Source organism: Pungitius pungitius, chromosome 17, assembly GCF_949316345.1.
Source record: "Pungitius pungitius chromosome 17, fPunPun2.1, whole genome shotgun sequence".
Taxonomy (NCBI): Eukaryota; Metazoa; Chordata; class Actinopteri; order Perciformes; family Gasterosteidae; genus Pungitius; species Pungitius pungitius.
Window position 1 is genome coordinate 9,400,218 of NC_084916.1, and position 22,104 is coordinate 9,422,321.

At 47.1% G+C, this 22,104-nt stretch overlaps 1 protein-coding gene across 2 annotated transcripts in view; it reads left to right on the forward strand.

The window, feature by feature from the left end:
• Positions 1 to 22,104, forward strand: part of jarid2b (jumonji and AT-rich interaction domain containing 2b) — an 89,715-nt gene that overhangs the window by 61,144 nt on the left and 6,467 nt on the right. The window contains exons 4-8 of one of the 2 annotated variants that reach the window (XM_037475060.2): positions 4,119 to 4,188; positions 4,285 to 4,342; positions 12,712 to 12,930; positions 15,736 to 15,977; positions 20,388 to 21,834. In XM_037475060.2, the coding sequence (XP_037330957.2) occupies positions 4,119 to 4,188; positions 4,285 to 4,342; positions 12,712 to 12,930; positions 15,736 to 15,977; positions 20,388 to 21,834 (2,036 nt within the window). Of the gene's footprint in view, positions 1 to 4,118; positions 4,343 to 12,711; positions 12,931 to 15,735; positions 15,978 to 20,387; positions 21,835 to 22,104 lie in introns of both variants that reach the window. The other variant, XM_037475059.2, reaches the window with a different exon arrangement.

Consider the following 22,104-nt stretch of genomic DNA (forward strand, 5'->3'; position numbering starts at 1 on the left):
GTAAACTGAGGAGCCAGTTGGCGCTGTATGTTTCTATCTGGCGGAACTCCTCTCCTAACATGTATATTGACTTGAGTGTGAAGGGTACGTTGTGCTTACGCTGCTCTGAGATCGGGGTCGGGAACACACCGAAGGAGTGTGTGGACGGACGGTGTCTTGCTGGGTGACGCCTCAGCTGGGGGGGGGGGGTGGTCTGGGGGGGGCTGAGTGCTAACGCCCCCGTAGCAAGAATACAGATGACCACACGTCCTGCCATCACGGTAGTTCCCATGGAGACGGCCATCGCCGCATAGGTGTTGATGAAATTGAGACTGGAGGGGGGGGAGCTTGACGGCTTTGACTGACAGCCTCTATGTGCACGAGTGCACGATATGTCCCAGCTACTGCGCTGCCTGAGCACGCGGTGGTCCGGCTTTTCTTTAAACACATTAAAGAAGCTGCAGTTCATCTTTCTCTCCGTCCCTGCGTCCCCTCATCACCGCCTTCAATCTTACTTCATTCCATGTGTTAGAGGGAAATCACAAATGGCCCTTTATCCTCTCCCTTTCTTCTTCCTCCTTTTCACAGGATTTGCTGGCAGACAGGATCGCCTAATTGTGTCACTGTCTCCCCCAGAGATAATCAATGCCTGCGCAGCTACGGTGGCATGTGTAATATTAGACATTACGGCGGCCCTTTAAAGGGTACGGCCGGGTGATGGCAGGAAGGGAGGGATGGAGGGAGGAAGGAATGGATGAAAGGTGGATTAGAAAAGGATGATTGCAGACATCCTGCTGTAATCTCTTTGCTTTCTTTCCGCCTTTTGGATCTCTGTTTTCTCCCTTTTCCCTTCCCCGCGTCTCTCCGGACCTCCTCTCATTTTCCCGACCTGCCACAGACTCCAGCTCAACACTCCTGGGAACACATTGTACCCTGGCTGACACACTCACTCCCATGCAGCGGCCCTCCTGTAGGCCGGCGGAGGGACACGTCGGAGGCTCATGTCGCCCCTGAGCGCAGTGGCAGAACAACTCATGTCATTGCAAAATGTTCCCACGCTGATGTCTCATTATTATTATTACGCGGACCTTGGGACACTGTGAGTCCGCGTGAGCTGTGCTCGAGCCTTTCTTATGCCTGCGCTACTGTCTCTTCAGCATCAATTATATCGGCAAAACTTTAGGGACGACCCACCGTTTTCTGAGGAATCTAGACACATTCTTTCATCATGTGTTACTGTAATTGCGTTCATGCTGTAATTTCCTTATGCACTTGAAGGTGATGAAAACGGTAATTCCGTTTTGCCACACGGGCACAGTTTACAAGGAACAGAGCTCATATTTATAGTAAGTGCTTGTTATTGAAGTTGCAGTTTTCGTAATGTGAAGTGATGGGGTGTTATTTATCCCTTCCTCCGCCTGCGGATTCGCTGCCAGACCCTTCATTATAACACCATCTGTTTTTATTACCTTTTTATTATCCTCATCTTTGCTGTTAGCGTGCCAGAAGAGAGTTTAGATGATGACTGATAATGCATAGGGAAATGTACATAAAGAGAGTTTAGTCCAATTACTAAGGATTACCGATAACTAGAAATACATTGTCAGTGACTGTCAGACTGCCCCCCAGCATATCTCCCATGTTAGTTAATAGATAACAGAGGATTGTCTGAGGGAAACCTGAGGCTCATCAAAAGAGGCTCTGCTCGACTGTCTAGACAGGATGCAGTAAGCACAAAGCTTTATTAGCTCATCTGTCTCTGTCCTCATTCGTTTGCACAGTTGCTTGGGCTTTATTTCTGTTGTCAAACTGTCTGTTTTTCTTTTTTCCGTGCCAGTTAACTCACAAGTTTTTGTTTTTTTGTTAGCCCTTAAATGGGATCCTATTTATCTATGGCCACAGCAATAAAACTATCCACAGCTTGGATTAACAAAGAGGCTTTTATTGAGGGCTCCATCTCTCTTACTATTTAGAAAGTGTTCATGGTTCAGCTTAGCTGAGCTTAGTCTGCATTGCGCCTCCATTTGCGCTATTAAATTTCACACCATTAAATTCACCGGGTGGAGAGATGGGTTCGGGTGGGTGCACATTTGAACCGTGCATTACAGTTCCGCAGCGGGTCACCACGACACACACGTCTATTTGAAAGCTTTGTCGTGCATTAAGAGATAGTTGTTCATATGAAATTACTTGCAGTTATAAAAAAAAAGTGTTTTGTTTGTTTAAGAAACTGTTTGTTAAACTAAAAGAGCGTGCATGTACAATAGAGGAACCCTTTTCTGTCTTTAGTTGTAATTTTGATAAGTATCTCCTACATGAGTTGGAGAAGAGGACTTTTTTTGTTGTTGCAGCTCTTGGATGCGTAGGTACCATCGCTCTCTCTCTCCCCTCCCCCCGCTCCCTTCGGATTTTAGGCAAATAATGTTGCTCCGTACTAGAGTACCCTTGTGTCATCGTTAATGTGACATTTGTTTATGTTGTTACTGCGGTATCATCAACATCATGAGCCGATGCATACTGTTGTTCACTTTTCCTAGATGAGAACAAACCTCTTGCCTGGTTTATTTTTCATGGAGGTGCATTCGGAGGACGTGATCGGCGTGCCCTGCATTTTGTTTTTCCTTCACTGCAAATGCCGGTTTCATTTATTATTACGCTTCTTTGTTTTCATTCTTTTGTTGCATCTTAATTCTTGTTGCCACCTTCTGGCCCTGGCCTTTTTTTCTTCACATTTTGAAAGTAAATCCCAGCTTTTTGTGAAGGGACACCTTTCGTCCTTGTGTGTTTTTTCCTTTGAATTGTCGTGTTCTTTGTTCTGTAATACCAGGAGAAAACAGTATAGCCTTAATGCACCGCGCTTTGAAATGAATTTCAAAATAAGGCAGTGCTGCAATAGCTCATAGTAAGTAAAATAATTGATTTACTTTTCAGTACTTTTATTATTTGGAGACTAAATTTGTAATTTGTATGGTGGATGTTTTGTAAACAAACTGGACGTGTATAACAGCTGTTTGTTCAGTTTTCTCACACCTCGCATCTAATGCAGCACTTTGGGTTCAATCGTCTCTAAATTTCACACATTTTGAGCTTTACAGCCATGTCACGGCATGAAATTGACACATTTTGACACCACACTGTTCTCTGAAGTGTAACCGGAGCGCTGCACCAAATGCATTGTGGGTGTCCTCCAGACATGATCCTATCTTCTTACTTTAATCGAGTCCACAGCAAATTGACAAATAATATCAGGATATCACATTGCTTCAATCATAGCACGTCTTTCTCACACACACACACACACACACACACACACACACAGCAGCGCTAATCGATTGAGGCCACTTGCTGGTTTGTGCGTGCCTGAGAGAGAACGCCTGTTTTACCCGTCTTGTGGGTTATATTCGTATTGTTGGGACACGCCCTCGATTTTTAAGTCAAAATGCACAAGCCTAAAACATAATATCATGAAATTTCAAGGTGAAAACTTGGATTAAGGTACGTTTAAGGGGTTATGGGTACGGCTGGTCGTGGTAGGGTAGAGAAAAGGAAAAAGTAGAGCATGTAATAGTATAAAGACAGAGCAATGAGGGGATTTGTCTGGTTTCTTCATTTTCTTTCACTCAGTGCTTTCATCAATAGCTACATGTGTGTTCTTTGTGTAATTTACTCAGTGCATACAGACGTTTACATGCAAATCATCCAAACACTCACTGAATGACTGCCGGCTGGAGAGCGCTCGGGTGTCATGATGGGCTCTCGCCCACTCCTCTCTGAACTAATGTGCAAATGCTCGTACACAAAGGTGATCAACTCTTCACTGCAGGGTGAATTGTTTCAGCAATCCACTCCACAGCGAGACATCCGCCACCGGGCCACACTAATGAAAAGGATGAGAGAGTGTGTGTGTTCGTGAATGTGTGATTTTAATCTGCTGCATACCGCTTTGTATTTTGCCTAGATAGTTGGAGATGGATGATTTCACCACTACTTACCGGATGCACAATACAATTACCACACAAGTGGTGTCTTCCTTTTGTCTTAAGCGGCCACAACTGTCCCTCTGTCTTGCCGACCGTTTAGCTGGGATCAAATAATACGTGTCAGCCGCTAACTCTCTCCTTCCCTTTTCTTCTTCTCAGACCTCGGCTCCAGGCCCAGAGGAAGTTTGCCCAGTCGCAGCCCAACTCGCCGAGCACTACACCCGTCAAGGTGGCCGACCCGGGCAGCCTGAACACCGCCGTGGCCACTGTGCCCTCAACATCCCTGTCATCGCTCTCCTCCTCATCCCTTTCCTTGTCCATTCAGGAGCTGTCCCGACGCAAGCCCAAGACGGAGGACTTTCTCACCTTCCTTTGCCTCAGAGGTGAGACACGCAGCAGGTGGAGAGATATTTACATGCAGGCCCACAAACGGCACTGGGCACTCTGGGATGTTTGTCCAGCGAGGAGGCCGCATGTCTTTCCTTCACGTGAGAGGTTTTAATACGCGCCCGGGACACAGGGTTTTTATCTTTTTTTTGCCAGATATTTATTCTGAGGCCAGACAACAGTTTGCTACTGTTTGGCTGCCTTTGACTGGGCCTGCACTATGTAAGCCTCTGGTTGCAATCTAATGAACACGCAAGACGTGTCAAACCGCAGATACAGTCCAGTGCTGAGATGGATGGTCTCGTGCGCAGGTCTGATGGAAAACATGAACTATAGCTAAACCCCTCTCAGGCACACAGAGACGCATACACAAACACACGCACGCATCGTGAAACTACTGGCACGTAAGATCATCCTGCATTTCATCAGCTCACAGAGCTCCCTCTCCTACCTTTCAACAAGTATGTGTCTTTGGCACCCTGTCTATCACCCTCTAGCACAGCAGCTGTCGGTGCACATAGTACTCGCACGGTCACACGCCCCAATACCAATAACACTACACGGCTTCATCGACACTACGTAGCACCTCGCGCGGCAAGTGAACTGAAAAAGGCACGGCAGAGTAATTAGCAGCAGTTTTCTGTGTTTTTGTGTGTATGTGTGCGCACGGCATTGATTATTGGGATTTTCTTCACCGGGGAAACTGTTTGTGTTAAATGCAGGCACTGACAGACACTCCAGGCTCCTCCTTTGGAGTTAATGAAGGATTCTTGTTACCTATGATCCATCGCTGTGTTGGCCAGCGAACGGACTGGGCTGTTCCGCTGCCAGGACTCTGGTTTTATCCTCTAGAGAACAAATTAAACCATAATTATCACACGGGCAGAAGTATACTGTGAATTGTTTGAGCTTCTCTGGATCAGACATCAGGGATGCTTTCTTAATTATCTTCATAGATGATGAATTGTGTTTTCCTAGTCTTTCCCTGAGCTGATTTTACAGGGTAAAGTGGAGGTTATGAACATTATCTAGTCTACTACGTGTCCTTTTTATATAGGCGGACTCAATGACCCTTCACAGGAGACTTCAATTAATCATAAGCTCTACCTTACATTCATGACCGCCTCAAACAATCCTCTTTAAAAGGCGAGGGAGTGACACATTCACGGCCTGAATACTAAAAAAAAGTTTAGGGCCACATTCTTCAAACAACCTTGGACGTGACTTCTATATACTATATTTATTTTATCCTTTGTTAAATGTCTCACTCCTTTTTCTCCAACATGTCGTTGCAGCCAGAGTGAACTCTTATGAAAGACAAAACCTCTCGCTTCAGATTAATTTACCGCTATCGTCATCAACCTCTGCCCGCCTTACAAAGTAGGCTAAAGACTCAGGAGAGTTGAATTTAGATTGAAATCTGTTGGGAGAGGATGGCTATACGTTGCTATTCTGACAAGAATGCTTCCAATATAGAACGCCATTTTAACCTTTCAGGGCTCCTCCACAAACGCAGGGGCTTTGCTTTGCATATGTAGGCCAGGCTGTTACATAGGCTAATGATATAATGTCCCATTTACTTTGAAGTTAACATTATTCTGGGCTCTGGGTGCTAAACTAAGACCAGCCTCCCATAATGAGGTGTAGGTGGCTGGTCCTGATTCAGTTTTGCTGCTTTTTCTCTCTTTATGATAAAGTTAAGAATGCTGATTTTTTTTTTAAAATTTATCTCATTTATCTGTATTTGTGCAAGTTTTGCCGTATTCTACTGCCCTACTAATATAATAGAGCTAGGCTGCTAAGCTAATGATTGCATGGTTTCAACTCTCTCTGTGTGTGTGTGTGTGTGTGTGTGTGTGTGTGTGTGTGTGTGTGTGTGTGTGTGTGTGTGTGTGTGTGTGTGTGTGTGTGTGTGTGTGTGTGTGTGTGTGTGTGTGTGTGTGTGTGTGTGTGTGTGTGTAACTATCCACACTACGAGCATGACATTTTCCTTAGCGGGCGTCTTCTGCGTGGTTTCTCCCCTTGGCCTCTCATGTGACCTAAATGTGGCGACCCTCAGCGAGAGACAGACATGGGAGAATGTCAGCAGAGCCCTTGAGGTTGTGTGTCAGTGGAAGTACGCGTGTGCGTGAGCGCAAATCCAATGACGTCCTGCTCATCTCCTGCGTGTGTGTGTGTGTGTGTGTACACACACATCCAGGGTGTATGGTGAGACACAGCCTACGCGTTAGCGTTAGCCTGGTTAATCTTTTCTAAGGGACAATTCTTTGAAATCCTCCGAAACCCCTAAATCCCCTTTTAAGATCTAGATGCCTGTCTATCTGGAGATCTGACCACCACTAACTTTGGGCTGCTTCCCGAAAGCCCCTGACAGGATCCCTAGTTATATTAAGGGAATCACCAAAGCCTTATCTCCTTGATTCTCTTCATTTTGATTCAAACTTGCTTTTCTAAGTAATAATGGTACATTCAGGGTCGTCTTTTCTCCACAACCCTATGGGCGAGGATCCCTGTGAGCTGTCCCTGGTCAAACATTCACAGTGTTCACACACCTACACACCCGCTGCCGTGTTTGCTTTTCTTATCTGGTTAACAATACGCATTGACCCCAAAAGGCTTCTATCATGACTGTAGCTGACAGCTACATAAAGGCAGTTAAAACGTGAAGGATTTCAATCTGTAAAGCGAGCGACAAAACCAAAACTCAATTTAAAGGGCTACTTTAACTCCAAATCCAAAACACATTTTCCCATTGAACAGCTGAATGTTGGTACTATAGTCAAATGAAAACGGTTCATACATGAAACTGTTCATAAAGGTCTGAGGATTATCTTGAGTAACAGAGTCATTATTTTTGACAATAGAGTTTTGTATATTTTCCTATATTTTTACAGGCCTAGTGTAATCCTGTTAAATTTGAGAGGATGTAGGAATGGATACATTCAAAGAGACTGTATCTCCCAGGCTTGGCAGCTCGCACCAAAACAATAATTCAATAAATAGCTCTATAATTAAGAGGGAAAAGTTGTATTTTATGATTTTTGCGGTGAACTGCCCCTTTTTAAATCCCAACGTCACAATACCGAGTGAAAAGAGTTCAGCTTTCACAGCATGTTTTTTCACAGCATTGTTTATGACATCTCAGTCATTCCGCATGATACTCTTGCTCATTTCTTTATCCAAGTTTGTAGTAGAAAAAAACGTATTCTCCCGGGATTACAACCCCCACATTAATGAAGCGGGTAGCTGCTGTATCTGAAGAATGATTGTGATGCAACGTGGGAGTAACCGGACAGAGTAGAGTAAAAAAAAAAACAGGATTTCTGTCTTGTGTTTAAAAGGATGCGGATCATGTGTGCTCACCACCCACACTGTCTACGGCTGGTATTCTGTATTTATCTGACTGTTCATCTCTTTCTCCCGCAAACACACACACAAGCTAAGTGCTCAGTCCATGCCCGTGCACTCGGAATGGTGTTTATGTGTGGTCCAGGCCTGTAGTTGCACTGTTTATATCCACGGAGAAAGCCATTTGGGTGGTAGCCAGACAGCCCGCCTCTGGCTCCGTCTACCTCTGGTGACACGCAGGGCGCACTGATGCCGTCGGCCAGTTGGGGGCAGCACTGCCTGCAGCAGAATGGGTTTTAATTGGGGCCCGCTTCAGGTTTTCCCCCAAATGAAGCTGTCCACTGTTTAAGTCAAAGGCCCAACGTTTCAGGAAGGATGGCTGTCATGGATGTACACTAGACATCAGTGTTAGTGGTTACACCCGTACTCCATTGTTTTCTTGCATCTTTAAAGTATTCATCAATAGATATTAGGCATTGTTTTTTTTTGTGTGCTTTTTTTCACATCCACATAGAATAGAGAACAGATTAGACAGTTATTCATTTTCGCCCTAATCTGTTCTTATCTGGAAAAGAGTCTCTTACATAGGATCCATTTTAAGGAGTGCGCGTGTGTGTGTGTTTTTTGTCCGTGCCAGTGTTTCAGCATCGAATGTGTGCGGTTTTCACCTAGTTTCGCTCTGGGCCTTCTTCCATGCTCGCCAGCCCCAGCGTGGTGCCTTTCCTCTCAGGTTCAGTGAGTTTCTCTGCTCTACTTGCATAACCTCCAGCACTGCCCTGATGGACCAGAGACCTCCGATTCGGAGTATGTGATCACACATAAGAGCAAATGTGGACTTTTCACATCTGGTTTTTGAAGAAAATGCTGGGTACTGGGCTTAGGGACTTCTGTCTCGGTTGTTAGATTTGATTTTGTTTGATGGTGTTTTTATTGTGTGTGAATCGGCTTTAACTAAGAGCACATTTCCGCTCCTGGGAATAGTATTTCAAGCCTGACAGCTACTCATGTGGCTCTCAAGTACATTTTTGCTGTGACAACTGAATTTCCTTCAGCGACAAGGAACTTTTTTTTTTCTTGATTAAAGCCTGCAAACTGTAAATTACAGTTGTGACTCTCTTGTCACTCATGGTGCGGTAGTTATTCACACAAACAAGACTGATTATGCTTTATCCTCCAAGTGCACATCCACAGTTTGTGGGGTTTGTGTTTTTTGCTGCCATAAAGAAATGCAAATTGGAGAATGAATCCTTCACCCTAACTCAGTCTCTCTCTTTCTCTCTATTCCTCCAATATTGACTAATAAACAGTTTGTCAGAGCTCAGCTATAGTAAAATAACCTACACAGTCCTTTCTGACTCCAACCCTTAAAGCGTCCTCCTATGCACTCATGTGGCACTTTGTTCTAAGTCAGCATGTCCACATGTCCCCATGGCAGCTAAAGACTCCTGATTGACTATTTAAATTGTCGTCATTGTTCCAGTTCCAGTTAAGGGGACAAAAGAGAGTAGCCGCAGAACGGGTTTGTAATTATACCCCCCCCCCCCCCCCCCCCACCTCCCTCACCCATCAGCAACCCGAGAGCCCCCTTAAAAAAGGACAATTCTAATAGAATCTTAGGACCTAATTATGATTTGTCTGAGTATGGAATGAGGTGGAGGAAAAGGTGGTGTAATGGGGGTGGGGGGCGGGGGGGATTGAGCTCAAGCCATGTTTTGAGGTCCCTGAGAAGCACTGGAATCTGTCATTTTATGTGTGTACATATATGGGCATGCATGTGTGTTCTCTGTGAGCTGGGTGGATGGATTCGGGCTCTGCGCTGATGCAGCCGCTCCCGCTGTCGTGACGCCGGTGGACTGAACTGCACCGCTGGCTCTGTGTGTCGTTCCTTTGGGTCCCAGCTGCATTGTGGGGATTGTAGATCTGTGCTGTTGTCTGTTTCTATCAGATGTCTGGTGCTTCTTCCTGCAGCCTTTAAAAGAAGAGGAAAAACCTCTCTTCTTGTTCTTATTTATTATTTTTCACACTCCACCTCTCTTCCTTTTTTCTACTCTATATCCGTTCTTACCATAAAAATGACTGAAGCTTTTCTTCCCAACCTCTAAAAGCTGCCCAGAAGCATTGTTAAGGTGCACACACAATCCTGCAATATATTTCAACATTTTTATCTCCACTCTCCACAGTCCTAAACAAACACTCCTCCCTCCATTTCTAGCCCCGGGTGCCCCTGTGGTCTGTTTGCTATTGGCCCTCTGACCCCTGTTCAGAGCGGTAAATTACAGCCATTTAGCTAATGAAGCAAGTCATTAGAAGCTGATTGGGTCGTGTGTGTGTGTCTGTGTGTGTGTGTGTTCGGTCTCAGAGAGGAGCGTTTGCTGTGTCGCCAAGATGATCGAGGTGTCTGGTATTTGTATCTATGTGTATTTGTACCCGCGGCTTCATAGGTCTGCTGCAGTCACCCAACTTCTGAGGCTGGATCTTCTGTTTGAAAGCCAGAAAAGTGGTACTGCATAGTGGCATACACACATCCGTCATTCCTGCAGCAAGATACAAAAACAGTGTTCCCCATCAGAAAACATTCAAACAATAGCGTAACCCAATATTGATGGTTTTCAGTTGGCCTTTCTTTAAGGCAGCTAAACAACGTGTTGCTGCTTTCCCAGACAGCAGTACGTTGCTTTGTTCTCATGCCAGTACTCCGTCTGTTTCTTCAGACTGGAGCTAGTCAAAGCCACCTGCTGTAGGTAATACACAGAGTAGATTAGTGCATTGTACAACCCCACTTCTAATAATCCGAACCAACTAGCCGTAACAAGTCCGTTCTCATTAGGAAAGCCCGGTCTGAGTCAGGGGGCATTTATAAAGTGAGTGTGTACGCTCACTTACAAAGGTTTCCAAGCTCGGCTCCATTGTCCACTTACAGTGGAAATGTGTTTGTTTCATGTTGCACATTAAATTAATTTATTATCTCCCTCTAAAAGCTATATCTATAAAAGTAAGGATCTCAGAAACTATCTGAAGTGTTGCTGCTGATTGTAACAACAATTAAGAAATATTCTGTGTATTCTTAATATAATAATAATAATAATAATGTAATATAATGATTTCGGTAACATACTCGTGTTGTCTCTATTTTTGTATTAACCCTAACTAAAATATTGCATGAATACAATCTAAGATAAGTATTCTGCACCCTCCAAAACAAGGGTGCTAATTAAATAATTAGCTTGGCAAATTCCTAATTCACTCTGTAATTTGAAGTGCTCCGTACAGCTTAATGCAGGCTGGTTGAATTCAGTTTTCAGAGGATTAACATTATTTTAATAGACTCCTAATCATGCATTCCTTTCTATTAATGGCCTTTTAAAAACCATGGCCTTGATAAGGGTAATAAAACCCCCAGTAGTTGCTCATGCTATTGATTTATGTAGTATTAATAAAATCCAGGGTTTCCTGCTCATAAACCACTCTGTATAATCAAGGCTACGAGGATGTTGCATAACCACATTGCATTTAACCATAAATCAATACCAGCAAACATTTAAACATTTCAAAGTCAAAAGGATTTCATACAGTTTTGCTTCTTATGTTGAGGAAGAACGGTTTCCTTCATGGATATACATCATCATAAAGAATCCTCCTTCTTTCCCACACTGCGTGTATGAAAGGAAATCTTGTCTCTTCTTCGCGCTGGCCCTGCAGAGCTAGCTCCTCCGGTAGAAGCCGTATGTATGAACACACTCGCAGGCGATATTGCTTCGGCTGTGGCAAAGATCAGCCCATCGCTGAGAAGATGTTTGATGTTGTTTCTAAGAGCCCACCAAGGGAGGCTATGCATGCCAGTGGCTCTACAAGCCTGGCTTAGGTTTTTATTTCTGCATCTGTATGAGCTGAGCAGCTGTTTGCACACTGATTTACGAGTGCAACATTATGAGATTTAATAATGCAGCTTTAGGCTTTATGGCCGTTTGTGTCTACATTCAGCTAGCTGATGCAACATTATAGCCTACCCTCTGCCAAACGTCACTTACCCCCCTCCAGCACGCATTCAGCTAGATTTCTCAGAGATGACGATGAAAGTGATGGAGTGTGACAGAAAACGGAAAGAGAGGGATTGCCGACATTCTTCTCCAATAATAGAAGAGACTGACAGTAATCCTGTTTACTAGAGGGAAGGCGGCCGATTTGGGATCAAGCTCGCTTTGCTTTTCTAAAGTAACTCTTTAGTTCGATGTTTGAGCAAATGTACGCTCTCTGTGGTTCTCAATAAAACTGTCAAGAGACGTTGTGGATAGACGTCGCGCGTCACACCCTCCTTTCCCTTCTACGCTGTGAATGTTACACAACACATTTGGCTAAGGACACCACAGCTTCTACTAATGTCTTGCAGTGACATTTGCAAAACATTTAACAGAAGCATTTGGAGGAGAAATCCCAGAAATAAGGGCGAGGTCAGCAGCTGAATGGTTAATTCAAAGATATCGGATTTAAAAAGTGATTTGGTAGATAATAGAGGTTTAGCCTGAATTGCAATATAAATGCTGTTTAAGTAAAACTGTCATCGCTTCGCAAACCATTTGAGCACTGTGCTGTGTTTGTGCGTTTTAGTATGCGTGTGTGCAAATATAACAATGGAGGCGCTATGTGTAGAGCAGTCTACACAGCTTCAATAGGCCTCCAGCTGGGATAAAAGAGCAGCACAATCACCATTATTCACAAATGCTTTTGCGACTTCTATTTTTACATTAACATTTCACCACTCACATATTGATGTTGATTCATCCGCAATTTCAGAAATTAGAATGAAAAAAATAGGGTTTTTTTCCATACGTGGCCTGGCTGGTCGTCTCAGAACAAGTATTGGGTGGGAAGGAGAATTACAGTAAAGCTGTGTTTTTCAGTGCCGGTTTCAAATTCTAATTATTTTCCTTTGCCTTTACTCTCCCACCTCCCCCTTTATTATTCATCTCTCTTCCCCCCGTACCCTTCCTCCCTCTTTCCTACGCCTCTCTGCACTCAGGTTCATCGGCCCTGCCCAGCAACATGGCCTACTTCGGAAGCTCCCAGGAGGAGGAGGACCTGGTGGATGACGAGGAGGAAGAAGCGGAGGAGACGAGGAACGGAGGTGGGATCCACTCTCAAGGTGGGGGAAGCAGCAGCCAAGTGTCGGCCTCCTCCTCCTGCCACTCGACACCCCGCAAGGGAAAGCTCCCCGCCAGGCAGCCGCTCAACGGGCACGGTGAGGACCGGAATAGAGCTCGCAATTAGCCATGCGTACAGTTACCTCCTCGACTACATAATCACAGGGCTTTATGGGAAATGCATGCATTCATGAAGAGGAGCAGCTTTGCTTCAGTCCTATCTTTGCATCCCATCTGAGGAGAAGGAGGAGTTGACAGGGAAGAAAGAGCCCTGTGAGGGAGATGGATGAGGAGGGAGGTGAGGGGAAAGGACAAAGTAGAGTGAAGGATGATGCACCAGCAGAATAACTAAAGATAAATGGAGAGATGCGTTTTTGGAGAGAAGGTTCGATGGAGGAAAGCAGTTGTGGGTGAGCCAAACACAGGATGAGTCATGGGACAGTGGACGGAAGCGCTGCTTCCTGTGTGCGTGTGAAGTCTGCGCTCTTGGTTTTTTTTAATTCCCACTTCCCGGGTAAGTCACATGGGATGGCATAGCTGCACATCAACTCTTTCCACCCCAATTAACACTTAGCTCACTAAGCAGCAAGGTGTTTATGAACTCACTGCGACAGCTGGCCCGACACACACACACACCCCATGTGGGGCACGTGGACATTTGGATGAATAAACATATACACACTTGTAGCATGCATGCAATTGATCCCACAAATTGATACTATAAACTTCTTCAATTTTGTAATCCAGAAAACGTCGGCTTGATTCTTGAAAATTCTTCCTTCACAATAAGATTTAAATAATTTGGCCATTTCGTTTTCAAGGCTCTGGCGTGGGAAATTTCTTTCTCTATATTAGGTTGAATTTAGCCATTTCATAAAATCCATCATATTGCTACTACAGTTTTATTTTCATTTTTATATAAAGCAGCCAGGGGTTTCCCCCCACGAAACAACGGCTGGATTTTATGCTTCCCCCCCGGATGCTCTCCCTCCCTTCTTAGTCTGTGGAATCGCCGCAGGAAAGGTTCAAAAGGTGAACCCTTTGCTCGGCTCTCTCCTCCGTCATCCTCTCAAGTGGAATGTGGAGGAGGAGAGAGGCTGGCAGCATTCGGAGAGTGAGAGGGAGACGGCTCCATAGATTTGCTTGGAATGAGCTCTTGGAGAACTGCGCGCTACCTTTTTGTGTAGTTCACTGGAAAGTGTCTCCCACCCAAAACAAGCGCAGATGCATGCACTTCGCTCTGTCTTCCGTGAACATCTGTAGCTGCAGCCTGAAACCTAACTTGCACGTATCCGTATCAGCACAGTGAAACCTGTTTGAACAAATGCAGGCTTGTTGTGTGCATGAGGACAGCTTAGTCTCCGTTCTTATCTCGTATACCAACACTGTTTGCAAAGCAGCGCGGCGCCATCACTGTGATATGCTAAATAAATAGATAAGAAGGAAACGGGCAGATTTGTAGGGAACAATAGAGATGAAGGGGTTAAGGACACTGAAACAGACGTTTACACACATAGTGAGTGTGTGCACACAGTCAAGACTGGGTCATTGCTCCAGTGGTGAGTGAGTATTTGTGCTGTGTTGGGTATCAGGAGACGGACGCACACGCTCACCTCATTGCATTTTGTAGTTTTAGTAATTGTGTCAAACAGGACACGTGAATAAGCAGTTTGGGTCGGCAGGAGCAGCGTTATATGAGCTCTGGGAGAGGGAGAAAGCAGCTATAATAGTGAAGTTTATTCTGGGAGGTAGAGAGAGAGAGAGAGAGAGAGACAGGAAAGGCCCCACATCGTAAGCCATTCATCAGCGAGCCGTCCCTCCCATTCTCTCTCCCACTCGGCCATGCGCCATGTTGACATAGCTAAATTAAACAGCCTTTATTGGGCTCCATTTCTTGCTTAGCTCACTTCTCAAAATGTCAGGATGTGTCTCATTTTTCAGAGAGCCGGGGGGGGGGGGGGGGGGGGGTAGAGTGACTCTCGGGCGCACACTTGTGGTGTGAGTGGACACGCGCACACAGAATAGCACATACACACAACTTCTGTTGACGAAAAAGCGCACCGCTGTTAAAGCGCCGTGCACGCACATCGCTGCGCTCGTGCTGTAAATGCTGCGTGTGTTTGTGCCTCGGCCCCTTTTCATCGCGCCTGTTGGGCGCCCCGAAACTTTAAATTGAGCCTCATTAAAGCCAAAGAGGGAGCTATTGAGTGTTTGTTAATTAGCTTGCTCCCGTTCTACCTGTTTAACATCATCCCTGGGGACGGGTGCAGTCGAGGTCCATTTTCAACATGTTCTTTGACGTGTAGTATAAAGAGGTTTTCATACACAGCTTAAATCATGCATATTTTGCTGATCGGGCACTATGAGTTAGCCAAAATCCTGTCACTCCCATGTTAGCGGGGGCTTTTCCACTGGGCCGCTGTGGTTTGGGGTAGGGATTTATATGCACACTACAGGGGGGTATTGAGACCTATGTGCACATATTGGTAGCCTGGAAAAACATAGTATATGTCCAGGGGTATTTATGCCTTGCCACTTGATAGGAATGTTCCGATTTTTTTATTCCTTTTTTATTTACTTTTAACCTTGGCACATTAGTAATTAGGAACTAGCAGAACTTTAAAAACCTGTGTATCCATGGCCCATAGATTCCTAAATTAATGCAGATTCTACGCGGGGTGTCCAAAAAAAGAAGAAGAAAAGACAATCTCAAATCTAAGAAGATTGTCAAATTATATTTCCTGCACTGGGAGCAGATAGATGACCAGTAAGCGTAAACTATCAAGAAAAAATACAATGCTGTTTTCTCATTTGAGATGACGAATGGAAAATCTCCTCTCACACAACTAAGAAACATAAATGAAGCTCACCTGACCCTCCTCCCTCTCCTCCCCCCTTTGCAGTCTTCAACAGCCACGGTAAAGCAGGGACCAGGGAGAGTCCAAGGCCCAAGGCGGGAACTCACGGCAGGGATGCGCCAGCCCCGCCGCTGCCGCCTCCACCTCCGCCACCTCCGCCCCTACTGAGGGAGCGCAGCGAGCGGGCGGAGGCCCGGGAGCAGGCGAGGCAGCAGGCCCTGGCCAGCACCAGAGGCTCCGCCAACGGGCTGCCACCGAGGAGAGCGGCCGACGAGCTACGCAAACAGGTACTGTGTGGCCCGTTCTGCATTATTAAGTGGCTTGAGGTGCGCGGCGTGCTTGTTTGGCTGGAAATCCTCTCGACTCTTATTTTCATTTTCCCCATCTGTCACATCCTCTTTTTATCTCCTCTAAATGATTCATCCTGCGACTGCGGTGCATTTCTTTTCCCTCTTCTCTACTTGCTTTTAGTTGCTGATTTCCTCCTTTGTCTTGTCTTCTCTGTGCTCTTCCTACTCCTCTCTATTGTGTCGGGGGAGAGTGATGATTGTGTTTTGGCCCGCTGCGACTGCAGCTATATTTAGTAATGCTGGCTAGGGCCTGTGAACGCCTTCCTTCCTGTCCACGGCCCTTAGCAGGTCTCAAAGAGCCACAAAGTGAGAGGAGGAGACAATGAAGAGGCAGGCAGAGGTCCCTTCAGTCAGGAAACTCTCATCCGTATGACCAGCTAGTCGGAGGCAAACCACATTTCATCCCGCTGTTTCCTCTCTGACAATATATTTCCTTTCCTCCTTTTCCTTCCCGCTGAGTATAAACCTTCCATCCAGCGATGTTGTCGCTAATGGTCTGCCACCGATGCAGACTCTTTGGAGTGCCTGCCGAGTTGAACTTCAGCCTCACTAAATCACGTCTTTGTGCCGTCACTCTGCCTCTTTTCTCTCTTTACGTTCACTGTCGTGATGTGTTGTTTTTTTTTCATTCTTTGCTGCCATTCTCGCGTTTTCTTGTTGAATCTCTCCCCCCCCCTTTCTCTCCCTGCTCCTGTGTCAAAGAGACGGATCTTGCCCTTGACAACATGGCTCCAATCATTTGGAAGGATTAGTGTTTTTTTTTTTTCTTCTCTCCCTCACTCTCGCTTCAATTAGCACGAACAGTATGTGTGTTAACCATGTGTGCTCAAGACTCGCACACATTTATACCCACGGCCCACTGCGAAAATACAGGCTAAGCCATATAAAAGGTTAAGTGATTATGTAGCCGTAAAGAGAACATGTGTGTAAAACCGAAGGCTAAAGGCATTGTCATAATTCGATTCACAATGATTCTGTTCTGCTTAATTTAACAGCGTCTTGTAGCAACAAAATACGACATAACGGGACCCTTTTTTATAAAACAATATGATTCTATCCATTTTAATTAAATAATAAAAGCCCGGTTGTCAGCAAAGCAGCTGCGCAGACCGGCGGGCGCAGGTGGCGTGTGTGCAGGGCCAAACCATTAAGCCGACTCGGCATCGTTTGAAAAGGACTTTGCACTTTCTTGTTTAGTTTGTTTCTCCTCCCCCGCCATCAATTAACCTCCCTCCGTAATACTACACGTGGAACAGATAACCAACACACCGAGGAGAAGGCAAGGTTTTCCCAGCTACTCTATGTAGATCCCTCACTGTTAGTTGATAAAAGGGCCCTTTTGCACTGTGCGTTATTAGTGCCGAGGCTGTACTGACCTTTCTCTGCCTGCATAAAAGTCAGCCTGCCCTGGGCCGCATCGCATCGCTCCCTAATAAGACAGCAGAGGGGGAATGGAGGCTTAAGCCGGATTTATGCCTCGCCGTCCAGGCGTTCTGGCAGTCGCGCCGTAAATGACTCCGGCGCGGGGATTGATTTGCAGCTCAGCGCCGGGTTTAACCCACCCGCCGCCGCACTTGACGGATGTGTCGCAAGCCGTCGCGACATGTCGTGCGTTCGTTGTATCTCCGGTGTGTGCGTTATTGCCGGGCCCCCGGTGACGGAGACGCCACATCCCGAACAACAGCACACGCTCCTTTTTTGGAGTGTGTCATTGCGGAGAAACCCCCCCCGACGGGCAGTTACATGTTTATTGAGGCTATGGGGCCCGTCGCTCCCAGTGGCCCCTCAGGCTCTCGTATTGTCCTGACAAAGAGTGGAAATCCGCCTGCAACCACTACGCGCAATTAATGACGTGCACAACGGCTCCCTTTGTCAGGCAGCAAGGCTTTGCAAGGGTTAAACTTGCTCCTGTCTTCCTCTATCGTCTGGCTCTACCCCCCTCCCTCCCCCCCTCCCCTTTCTTCTCATAGCCAGCTCCTGCAGATGTTCACTGTTAAAAATCTTCCCGCCCGGCCTCAGCTGGGCTATAGCAACACATGATGTCATCTAGACACACCTCCCCTCCCCCCCCCCTCATATGCGACCGAAAATCCACTCCAGAACAGTCTCGGGCTGCTGGTGTGTGTGTGTGTGTGTTCAGTTTCTTTCCCTTCGGCTTCATTGTTCTGTCCTTGGTCCTTCGCATTTCTGCTTTAAATGATCTCTACCAGCGGCTGTGAGCACGTGTGAGCTTCCGTGTCCTTTCACGTGTCCCTCGCTTTCCATCTTTCTTTATTTCCGTCCCCAGCAAAGTATTTAAACTAGCACCGGTCGCAGCGCCGCTGCTCCGTATTTCCCATCTCTCATCTCATCATCCCCTTGCCATCCTTCTTTGCCACCAGACGGGATAATTAAAGGGAGCAAAGTGACAGAGACTTGCAGAGCTGGTCCACTGAGCCCTCCTGTGGCAGCAGGCGGCCATAACAAACTGGCTGGAGAAATATAGTGGCTTCCTGAACAACTGCTTTTAGCAGTTAGGTACTTTTAAAGGAAATTAGCTTTCACATTGAAATATTTGTTGATTTGGCCAATGAAACGTGTGGAAATGAATTAGTTTGAAGGTTGTGATATTTGTTTGTGTGTTGGAGTTGTAGAGGATTTGAAGGTGGGATGCACATGATGTTGTGATTGAAAGCGCTTGCTGTGCAGCCCTGCTGCAGTCTGTCTTCATCCCTCCCCTCCCCTCCCCTCCCCTCTCTCCCCAACACCCAGCGTCTCTCTCCTGCTCGCCCTGGGTTTTTCCATGGTGTGTGTTGGAGGGCAATGATTGACGGAGGCAGGGTTAGGTTTCAGTCCCCCCCCCCCCCCCCCTTATCTTTTAATGGCCTGGTCTTTGTGTCGGCCCGCCGCCACCTGAGACGAACACAATACAACACATGAGCAGGCCCCCACCCACACACACACACACATTCGTACATATACACACACATACACAACTGTGACATGAGAGCCCTTCAAAGGCAAACCTGTCAATGGACCGGCTGTCACCTCCCTCCTGTGGTGCCCAGACTGTGATTGATAACTTCATCTCTCCCATCCCTCCTCCTTTTATGTTTTCTGTGGTTCACTTCCAGCTGGTCTGGACAGAAAGCCACACGGACACCGTGGATGGATGGCAGCTGATATGGGATGACTCATTTTCGAAAGACATCAGGACGTTGATAGCTGATGTTTCGTTGTGTCTGACCCGGCTTTGAATGCATCGTTTGGATATTACAGAATACTAACAAAAGGAAACGTGTAAATGTCCTCCTTAAATAATTACAACCTTTTGTGTTTATAAAATTGAAGGCTGAACTGGCTCAACTCATTCAGATATTGGCATCCACATATGTTTTTAGTTAGACTGTAGCTCTCTCTCTGTCTCTATCTACACATCTCTCTCTCGCTTTGTCAATGTCTTTCCCTCTCGCTCACTCAAACACACACACATTGGAGGGAAGGGACTGAGAAACTCCTGGCAGCACTGAAAGTGGGCCATGAAAACAACATGGACGAGGAGGGAGAGGAAGAGGGAGAGTTGTGGATATTCTTAGAAATGCATGCAGGGAAAATGTAAGTAGAGGAAAGCAAGGCGATGGAGCTCGACAGAGTTAAAGTTTACACAATGGATTTTTACATGTGCTGATCTAGCAGTAAAGCTGCGTGAGGTGGGGGAGAGGCTGAGCGTGTTTCCTCCCACCGCTGCAGCCACAGGACCAAACCACTGATGTACAGCTGGAGGCCTCATGGACGTCACGCACACATTCATTTACACGTACTCGCTCGGTCTGTCCGGTATCCAAAATTGTATTATAGCGTTTAAGGAAACTGTTAGCAAATAAAAGGCTATTTTCATGTGGTTGGATGGGACATTATTCCGTCCCCTCACACTGTTCAGCCTTCTGCTTCCAGAAACCATGGAGCCGTCCCTCCTCTCCCTCTCATGTCATTTTTCTTTTCTGGACCCGTTCTAAACCGTTGTTTATCTCCCGATGTAGTGGTTTTGGTTTTGGTTTGCCATATTCTTTTCTAAATAGCTGTCTCTCTGTCTGAGCTGCAGTTTACTGTATTGGAGAGCATAGTAATCGAGACTGAAGGCTTCCACAAATATGTCTGGTCCCTTCATTGGGGAGGGTGGGTGTGCCCCTGGCCCTGTGTGTGTCTAGGCTACAAAAATGTGTGACTATCTAATAGTATTTTTCTATTATCTTATCAAACAGGACTTTTCAAAAGGTTACACGCCCCTCTTCCAGAATTGTTTGGGAGCACTGTGATAACTTTATCGTCTTCATCAAATGTTTACCATCTCCTTCCGTCTATTCTCAGGTCTCTAAAGTGAACGGGCTGACGCGGGCGGGCTCGGCGCACGCTGTCGGCGGGACCAAGAAGAGCCGCGATTTCCGACTGCCGTCCAAAACTGTGAAGAAGTACACAGCCACCGTGTCCAAGGGCCACGTCACCTACACCAAAGCCAAACAGAGAGAACTGGGCAAGAAAACCAAACTCAGCAGCAGCAACAAACACAACAGCGCCGCCTCGGCACCATCGTCGGCGAACAATCACAATCAGCACAGCCAGCCAGCAGCCAGCAATGGGCTGGCTAACTCAGGAAAAGCAGCGGCACCAGCTCACCACAGCAATGCAAAAACCCGCAAACAGGTGCTACTATCCAACGGGCTGCACAGCGTGGCTGCCATCGCCCGCCTCAACGGCAGGCTGAATGGGCAAAGGTACAACCCCCCGGCCAAGGAGGACGGCCAGAGACAGTGCCAGCAAGGGGAGGGCCCGGGTCGAGAGGGACTGCGTAACTCCAAGCGGCGCCTGGAGGTGGTCCTCAATTCTGTGGGGACCGAGGATGTTGAGCAAAAAGCCAAAAACACCGGCACCGAGGCCAAGAAGGCCAAGCTCCAGCCCGCTCCCCTGGAGACGCGCAGCAGCAAGAAGGCGGCCAATCAGGAGAAAGATGCCACACAAACCACCACCCCAGTTTCTAATGGACACGAATCAGACACGTCCCCTTCTCCCAAACAAACTCCACCCGTTACCCCACCTCCAGCTCCTTCTCCCTCTCCTCAACAAACCCCGCCTCCTAACACACCAGCAGCCAACGCGGAGCCGGTGAACCAGCGACCCAAGCGGGCGTCGGCCGGCAAGCTGATGTTGATTCGACAAGCACAGCAGCAGCAGCAGAGCAGGTCTCACGGGCGGAACTCCTCCTCTTCCTCCCCCTCGTCGGGCCTGAATCACCCTCAGAACCCCAGTCGTGCCAACTCTACCTCAGACCCCCAACAAACCTCTGTGTGTTCCTCCAACGCCTCCTCTCTGCTTACCTCCACCAACAGCCCCGGGCAGCTCAAACCAGCAGCTTTTCGGCCTGCCGACCGAGAGAAGGAGTGGGAGCGTGAAAAGGAGATGGCGCGGCAGAAGGAGCGTGGGCAAGAGAGGGAGTGGGAGCGCCAGCGGAGCAGGCCCGAGGGCTGGGTGGCTCTGGGCGAGGTCCCCGTCTTCCGCCCGGTGCCGCGGGAGTTCCAGGACCCCCTGGTGTACCTGGATGCGGTGAGGGAGCAGGCTGAGGTGGCGGGGATGTGTCGCGTGGTGCCACCACCAGACTGGAGGCCAGAGTGCAAGCTGAGCGAGGAGATGCGCTTCGTCACACAGCTGCAGAGGGTCCACATGCTGGGCCGGCGCTGGGGCCCCAACGTGCAGCGGCTAGCCTGCATTCGCAAGCACCTCAAATCTCAGGGCATTACCATGGATGAGCCACCTGTCATTGGTAAGTGAGCGACGCAGGGGGGGACACGCATGTGCATGGGACACACACACACACACACACACACGGTCTCCAAAACTCCTTCCAGAATCGATTTGAATGAACCGAAGAGTTCCTGCAGGCTGCCGAGCCATCGATTATACGGCAGTGTATTAAACACAGACACACCTTTCCTACCGAGTCCTCGTCTCAGCCCTGGCTGCACTCGTTTTCCCCACTTTTGTGCAATGTAGAGGACAAGAAAGGGTAAACCAAATCAAAAGAAGATGACGG